Below are 9,302 nucleotides of genomic sequence, written 5' to 3'. Positions count from 1 at the left end.
TCACTGCTCTTAAAATAAAACTACAGTTCACTTTTTCCTTAAAAAAATAAACAAAAAACATATTACAGGTTGCTTGGCAACTTATTTTTTCTACTTTACATGAAAAAAATACTATTATTTGCTTCATTAATGATTGTCTAAACACAGGAACAGTTCATGGTTGGGGAACTACTACTGAAAAATGTCTTAACAGATTGCAAGAGAACTAATATATATTAAATAATACAATATTAAAATGTATATACAGTTTATAAAAAGATTTTGGCTAAGTAAGCATCGGAATACTTCACTACACGAGGTGAACTAAGAAGAAACAAAGAACTAGCACAAGTTCACAAATTTTGCATTATTGAGCATCAAGTCCTAATAGGAAATGGTACTAGCTTGTCAGCCAAGAAGTCTCTAACAAATGCCAGAACTGTACTTGTAGTAATTTCCCCATCACCTTCAAGAACATATTTTTTACCTTCAGGAATGTCAACAATTGCTAACAATGGAACTTGGTCTTCAAGTTGAGAAAAATCACGAACTGAATCACAGATGTCTGCCTGGAATGTAAAAAATAAATATTAAAAATAAGAGTTCCTTATTAAATACATTGGACTCCTGCTTAACCAGCATAAAGAGGTGCTGATAGTAGGTCAGTTAATCAAAGAGCTGGTTAATCTGGAGTTATATTTTTTTGGAAAAACAATAAATAAAAATGCATAGTATAAGAAATCATAAGTGTGCATTTAATAAGCCTAATGAACAAAGAGTTAAGGTAAAGAAAGCCAACAACGAAAACCACAGCAAACTTGCCAGACAAACTGGTTTCCCACTATCACAGTGTCTCCCTGTATTCTCGGTAAACAGACGGTGCTGTGTGTTATCATAGTGGCAATAGAAGTCGATAACGATGTATCGATTTGTTTTGTTCTATTATTAAAAGCAGATTAATGGAGTTCAAGAGTGTTTTTGCAGCTGAAATTTACTTACGGCCTCCAGACTGCCTCAGTCTTAGGGTGATAGTAGGTCAGTTAATCAAAGAGCTGGTTAATCTGGAGTTATATTTCTCCCCCTTCCCACTGTTTTAAAATAGAAAAACGACTTCAACAGATGGTGTGCATGTTATCGGTAGTGGCAGTAGAAGTCGATAACAATGTATTGATTAGTTTTTTCTCATTATTAAAAGCAGATTATTGGAGTTCATGAGTGTTTTCGCAGCTGAAATTTACTCGTGGGTACACTTCTCCAAACTGCCTCTACACCATAAGACTGAGGCAGTCTGGAGGGTGTACCTGAAAATAAATTTCAGTTGCGAAAACACTCATGAACTCAATTTTTAATTTGCTTTTAATAACGAGAAAAAACTAATCAATACATCGTTATCGACTTCTACTGCCACTACTGATAACACGCATGTCTGTTTACCGAGAATACAGGGAAACCAGTTTGTCTGGTAAGTTTCCTGAAGTTTGCCATGGTTCTCGTGTTGGCTTTCTTTACCTTCATTGAACAATGATTTGATCTTTAAATATGCTGGAAGTGGAGTATATATGGTTGGATAAAAAAAAGTTTCCAGACTATCTGCAAAGATAACACTACTACTATTACAGTAGATACAAAATTCATCTGCGAGGTGTAAAATTTAATCTGCTAGATCATTTGTAAATTTATTTAAAAATCATTGCATATGTCACTTCCAAGTGACACATCATGAACACTGCATTTTAAATTTCCAAATTACCTCAAAATTTCTAAATCACCTCCAAAGCTCAGTGGCACAGAGTAAACAAAAACAAAGCCAAAACCAGAGCTCTATGGAAAATTAGCCTGAAAGAACGTGCAGGGTCGTGAAGATCTGGCACAAATTTTAGATTTTCATTAGTTATAGATCAAGTATAAAATGTTATTAAGTCTTTTTATTTTTATTTTTTTCCAATGTAAACAAGTGGGGAGGGGGTTGCCCTCACTAAGGCTTGCTTCAGAAAGGCACTACATCTGCTGCAGTTTTCTAGTATGAAGTAGGGAGCAACCAAGTATGTGATAGCCATAGTTGATTTGCTCAGTTAAGGTAGCTGCATGTCACCCTAGGGAAGCAAAGAAAAAATAGCATGCTCCTCACAATGAATTGATTTTTAAAAAGAAAATTACTATATATATATTCTTTCATCAGTGCACATTGCATATATTAACAAAATTTTATGGAAATTCATCTATTGGCAGCCACATTATAAACTGAAAAAAAACTGGTGTAAAAAAAACAAAGGTCCATATTACTCACAAAGAATTGTTTTTCAAAAAGCACACACACCACTTTAATAGATTGTTTTTGAAAATTGTATTTGTTACAGAATTTTTATGCATATTTTATTTAACCAATATTTCAAATTCAGATTTATTTACTATACTTCTAGCATTAGTGTACAAGCAAGATAGTTTTTGCACTTAGTTACTCAAGGAGATCCCATAAGGACCCCTAGCAGGCTTTGGTAATTCTCCACAACTTGCTGTCCAGGCTTCTGTATTCCCAATCAAAGTACTGCAAGAATCAGTTCTACCTATGTTTATATTTCATTACACCATTAGTCTGTGCATTCCCCTCTCACCACAAACTAGCAGTTTCCCAATAAGCTTAACACTACCTTGATAGCATCAACAAATATTCTTATGTCCCTTCTATTTAAGCATATTCCATCCCTGTAAAAACAGTCTTTTGGCAGCTGAGTGCTTGATTGGTTGCTCAATTTAATTCCTTCAAGGGCATCAACCCCATTCTTCAAACTCTTATACTCACTTATCAGAATGCTGTATAATATCGGCTATAGATGGTTTCACAAACATGCAGTGTACATTATAAAACTTTGATTCATAGAAATGCCATTAGTAGCTTCCCAATACAAGCTGTTGTTGTTATTTGGTTTTTAGGAGCATTAGCAACTAAGGCCATATTGCTCCGGTGCGGTGGTCATTCCCTGACCTTTCCGCATGTTCCGTATTTGGTGGTGATGGGCTCGAACCCCGGTCTAATCAAAAAGCGTATGCTACGCACTGCTGCTCCTTCCCACCTGGCTACGGAAGCGCCTCCCACCACAAGCCTATTCACACTACTTTGAGTTCTTTGCTTTGCTGCTCTAGTCTAAAGGCACGATTTTAGCTTAAATTTAAATGAAAAAAAAAAATAATAATAAATAATATATATATATATATATATATATATATCACACTAAACAAAGAGATATGTAAGCACAATAATAATGATATACTATTCTCAGGTCATGCAACAGTAGTATGTACTACACTATAAAATTACATTATTAATTACAAATTCAAATTTACTGAATTTGTAATTAATAATGCATTGTTTGCTGCATGTTTGTGAAACCATCTATAGCTGATATTAGATGGCTAAAGAGAATGTCTTTGTGTGTTATTTATTACTAGTTATGTTGTAGAATCACATTTGCATTGTTAAAAATTTATAGATTTAACAAAAACACTTAATATTAATTATAATACTCCAATGGAATTACATAAAGGAACATGAAATGATGTTTATGTCAATATTATATCAATGTAATGAATGTTGAACAATGATAGCAGCATTCTCTCCTACTTCGACTCTTCTCTTTGGATAATTTCCAAGGCAACATAAGAAAAATTTTGGCTACTTTATCAGGTAAATGCAAATAATAATAACTGCAATACTAATCTAATCTGAAACAAAATGAGAATAAAAATCAATAATTTTTAAAGGAAAAAAAAAAGAAAAAGAAAAAAGTCTACTCAATAAGAAGTTAGGTTTAGACACAACTAAGATATGTGATCTTGTCTAGAAATCTGAATATTAATGTAGGTGCATGGGAGTAGGTGACTTTTTTTTTTTTTTTTTTTGTGGGCAATAAGACAGAACTGAGCTTTAGAAGGATTGAAGTTAACTAAGTTTTCTTAACCTCTCTGGAGAATTATCTGGAGATCAGCATTTGAGGAACTGGTAACAGATATTCGAGAAGTTTCAGAGCAGAGGTGATTGTCTCATAACTATGAACAGTATTTCAAGTTAAGTGGAAGATTACTAATATACAGGAAGAAAAGAGTGAGAGAACAAACTACTTTTGGAAAACATCAGGAATAGTTGAGAAAGTTAAAAGATATAGAACCACCACCCACAGTTAACAGTTGGAAACAACAGAATGCAAAAACAGTTACAAAAAACAGACTGCAAATCAAATGATGGCAGTTTGTTCAAAAGACCATTATGGAACATGATCAAAAGACTTAGAAATGTCAAGAGCAACTGCTTGAGTTTCACTGAACTTTTTTTTTTATCTAATCTGTCCAAAGGTAGATAACATAAGTCAAGATATCAGCAGTGGACTAACACTGAACAAATCCTAGTCATCAATCAATGATGATTGATGACTAGCAAATACACAAAATGGGACTAATTTACAGAATCAACTGGATGACTGTTATTTAAACCAACATGTCAGGGATAATACAAGGACTACTAAATCCTTACTAAAGACCAAAGTTGTATAAAAATATGATAGCACGAGACAGTGCATGATAGTTGACAGTAACCATGATGTCATAAATAGGTAGTACACCTAATTCTGTTTTTGCACGAACTTTTTTTACACGAATTTGATTTAACACGAATTCAAAATAAATATTTCATTCTCTTTTTACGCGAGTCATTTTGATTTAACACGATTTCTATGAATTTTTTTTTGCCTAAATTCTAAGAAAATTTTTTTTATTTGTGGCATATTAGTATCATTTCTATATTACACGCACCAATAGATTGGATAACTGCTAGTGTATGCGTTTTGAAACGCGTGCTTTTGCTTACCAATGTGTACGTCTAGGTATCTATGAATCATCAACGTATTTATTGAATTTGGTGCACATCTACGGTATTCATGCATTGTATCTTCGGCAGACATGTAGTAGTAAGCTCTATTTCAAAGTGAAAGAATCTTTAGTGAAATTTGTGCACATATAAATTTATTAATTTTGCCAATAGTCAATAAATTGTAAGTTTACAAAATTTTCATACCTTTTTTTATTAATTATAACTGAGATATTTTTCGGTAGCCCTTATATAATGTCGAATAATTCGCCTATTACCAAAATGAAAAGGAAAGCGATTTCTTTGGAACTTAAAATTCAAATTTTAGATCGTCTTGCAACTGGACAAGGGGCTACGTCTGTAGGAAAGCATTTTGGTGTACATGAAGCTACCGTAAGAACTATTAAGAAAAATGAAATTGCAATTAGGAAGTCGGTATGTTCTGGAACAAAAGTAAGTGTTAATTCATCATCATATACAAGAGATATTGTCAAGGAAAAAATGGAAAAGGCCCTGGTAATATGGATAGAAGATCAGTCACAAAAAAGAGTACCAGTAGATGGAAATGCCATCAAGCAAACAGCACTAAGAATTTACAGACAGATTAAAGAAAAGGAGCCAAGCACTTCATCTCAGTTAAACAGAAAGTATGAATTTTCTGCGAGTACAGGTTGGATGACAGGGTTTCTTAAAAGGAATGCTCTTCATAATATAAAAATTAAAGGTGAAACTGCATCTGCAGATGAATCGGCTGCTAAAGTATTCCCGCAGGAACTTGCAAAAATTATTGAAGATGGAGGATACACTCCTGATCAAGTGTGGAATGCAGATGAAACTGGTTTCTTCTGGAAACGAATGCCGAACAGAACGTATGTAGCCAAATCGCAGAAAACTGCTGGTGGTTTTAAGGTAGCTAAGGATCGTGTGACCTTATTATTTTCCTCCAACGCTTCAGGAGATCGTATGTTGAAACCACTGCTGGTAAATCGAGCCCTAAACCCACGTTCAATGAAAGGTGTAGATATCAATAAACTGCCTGTTCACTGGATGGCAAACAAGAAGGCCTGGGTGACCACTACTATTTTTACAGAATGGTTCAACAACTGTTTCGTCCCAGAAGTCAGACGTTATGTATGAATTTGAAAGGTCTCAAATTTAAAGTTCTTCTGATTCTTGACAATGCACCCGGCCATCCTGTCTTGGAACACCCAAACGTACAAATTTTATTTCTGCCACCTAATACTACATCTTTGATACAACCGCTAGACCAAGGTATAATTGCGACAATTAAAACATACTACGTAAAACGAACATTCCAACACGTTTTGGACAAACTGAATGATGAAACACTAACAGTCATTGATGTGCGGAAGAAATTCTCAATTATGGATTGTATCAATCAAGTTGGATTAGCGTTAACTGAATTAAAACCAGCAACTTTAAATGCGTGTTGGAAAGCGGTTTGGCCACAATGTGTAAAAAGCAAAGATCCCATCATCCCTAATACGACCGAATCTCCCAACATCATTACAATGGCACACAAAATTGGTGGAGAAGGATTCGATGATCTATCGTTTGAAGATATTGATGAATTGTTAACCGACAAAGCCCTAAGCGAAGATGAAATATTAGAGGTTGTCCTTGGGACTCCTTATCCCACAGAACGTAGTGATAATGAAGAAAATGATCCTGTTCTAAATGCAGATTTAATAAAAGAAGGTCTGGAACTGGTCAGAAAATTAGGTAATCATTTTGTCAAACATGACCCTAATGAGGAATGCGCTGGGAAGTTCCAACGTGAACTGAAGTTGTTGACAGCCTCTTACAGAGAATTATATAACGGCCTAACCAAAACACGAACATAACGATTAATAACTGAATTCGTTCGTAAAACCGGTGAAACATCAGCACCAGAGGAGACTCGTGCTGATTTTGCTGAAGAGATCACAGAAAGAATTTCATTAATAGAGGAAGAAGACGATGTCCACAACATTTCTAGTGATGGCAGTGATATTCCAGTCGTACGCAAACGTATGCGCCGTTTATTATCAGAAAGTGAAAATGAATAAAATCTTGTTATGTGTAAAACAGATTTTTTTTGTTCATGAAGAATTTTTTTTCATTTCATATGCATACAAATTTATTTTAATACATTTTAATTACATATTATTACATGTGTATTTTGTTGAAATAAAATAATAAGCTTAAAACGGATATTTTTATGTGTTTTTTTTTAATTATTTTTACTGATTTTTTTAGATCCGGAACCAATCTTCTTTTCTTCCATAAATACAATGTCTTTTTTTACACGAATTTTTTTTAGACGTATTTTTCAGGAACGTATCTATCGTGTAAAAACAGAATTAGGTGTACTTAAAAAAAATTTCAATGGTCAAAAGGAAAGGTGAAGGAGTCAATTTCAGAGGATCAATTATAGTGGATTATGGTACTACTTTGGCTGCATTAAATGGTATTGCATGGACACTATTAACTTTTGCTTTTAATTCATCCTTAATACACAAGAACAAGTCCCAGAAAATTTATTTAGTTTTCCAAAAATATCTAAATCTCTTCCTAGCTGTTACTAAATTATAAATTTTACACAGCATTGTAAGGGCATATGTTCATTACGGTAGTTATCCATTTTATCTTATTAAAGTTAAGTTTGCATATTACAACACAAACTGATGTGTGTGAATCTTAATACTTTAAACACACATATCAGAATTTATTTTGGGTGTTTTATAAGAGAGCTGCTGCTGCTAGAAAATACCCTATCTCATGAAGCGAACCAGTAAAACCAGTAACCCCTAGAAACAGACTGTCACAGAAGTTATTATTCAAACAAATTGAAGACAAACCCCTTGCAATGCTATTTGTTTGAAAGTAGTGAAACACCAAGGAAATTTATGGAAACACTGTCTGCTGTGCTCAGAGCATTAAGGCCATTTCATTTTCCAGGTTGATTATTCTGCTAATTGGAAAAACAAGGGATGAAAAGGAAATTTATATGTTTTTCTTAATTAAACAAAAAAAAAAAAAAAAAACATATACAGTAAGACCCCCCCGTATCCAGGGGATACGTTCCAAGACCTACCGTGGATGGCTGAAACTGCGGATATAAGCGAACACCGGCTGACCCCATATATAACGTGATTTTCTTGTACACACATATGTATAATAAAGTTTAATTGATAAATTAAACACACAGTAAGACATTACCAACATTAAATATAGAAATAATAAAGCACAGCAGATTCTCAATTTACCGGGATTGGATTAATCGGGACATTTCAAGACTCCAAATTAAAAAAAATATATATCAACCAGAAATCATAAAATTCAAGTAATAATTAGAATCTTTATATCAGATAGGTTTATTAAACCTATTAAACATTTATTTTTTGCAAGTCGTAAATAAGAGAACCGGCATTATAAGCTGCTGCTGGGAGATTAGTGTACCTATTATCTTGCAACCCCTGCTGTCTTCACACCTACCACTCAAAACAAAAAAACAAAAAAAAAAAAAAAAAAAAGAGAGACCAAATGTTTAGTTTGATTTAGTGTGTTGCGTCGATTGTTGTGTTCCGTTGCACTGTAAAAGGACAAATTTTGTTTCATTATTTATGTCAGGAATGTCGGAATTTTTTTTTTTTATAGTAACTATATATATACAGGGTGTCTAAAAATATTGGTACAAACGTTTAGGGGAGGTAGGTAACATCTAAAGGAATGTGAATCGCACAGGAACCCATAACCGGAAACGTCACCGTAACTCGGTACACGGTGCTGTTCATCAGTTCGCGAGAGGGAAAATTTCTGGTTTACTCATTCAAGCAATAGTCGCCGCACGAAGAGTATGCATCGATATACAAACTGTGAGCTGGCAGACATGCACCTAGTATATGGATTAGCAGAGGGCCCACACGGTGTGCACCCCCATGCGGTACAACATCGCTTCGCAATAAATGTGTGGGCAGGTATGGTCGGTGACTGCTTAGTCCATGCCGCATGAACTCCGCTAAATATCGGATCTTTCTTGAACAAATTCTACCAGGGTTACTTGATGATGTTCCAGCAAATGTGAGATGCAACATTTGGTTTCAACATGACGGGGCACCTGCCCATTATGGAAGGTGTGTTTGTGACCATTTGAACAGGCATTTTGGGCGTCGATGGATTGGCCGTGGTGGACCTGTTGCCTGGCCCCCCACGCTCACCTGATTTATCGAGCCTTGATTTCTTTCTGTGGGGGCCCTCAAATCCATTGTGTATGAAAATCGCCTGTGGAGACGGAAATGGATCTCGTGGCGAGACTCGTCTGCGCTGCTGCTACTGTCAAAGAAACCCCAGGTGTGTTCGACCGTGTCCGCCAATCCATGCTGCGTCGGTCTCACGCATGCATCACGTCTCGTGGTGGAACCTTTGAGCATCTGCTGTAACATCATGAAATGCAACCATCGCA

At 35.0% G+C, this 9,302-nt stretch overlaps 1 protein-coding gene across 1 annotated transcript in view; it reads right to left on the bottom strand.

Moving 5' to 3' along the window:
* Positions 1 to 356: 356 nt before the first annotated feature.
* The window catches only part of LOC150085167 (nucleoredoxin-like), a 73,859-nt gene continuing 64,913 nt past the window's right edge, over positions 357 to 9,302 (bottom strand). Inside the window, exon 4 of the mRNA XM_090373857.1 lies at positions 357 to 548. Within this exon, the coding sequence (XP_090229983.1) occupies positions 357 to 548 (192 nt within the window). The remainder of the gene's footprint in view (positions 549 to 9,302) is intronic.

This window comes from Mastigoproctus giganteus, chromosome 5, assembly GCF_048544385.1.
Source record: "Mastigoproctus giganteus isolate SK-2022 chromosome 5, ASM4854438v1, whole genome shotgun sequence".
NCBI classification, from domain to species: Eukaryota; Metazoa; Arthropoda; class Arachnida; order Uropygi; family Thelyphonidae; genus Mastigoproctus; species Mastigoproctus giganteus.
This window is presented reverse-complemented; position numbering and strand designations above follow the sequence as displayed.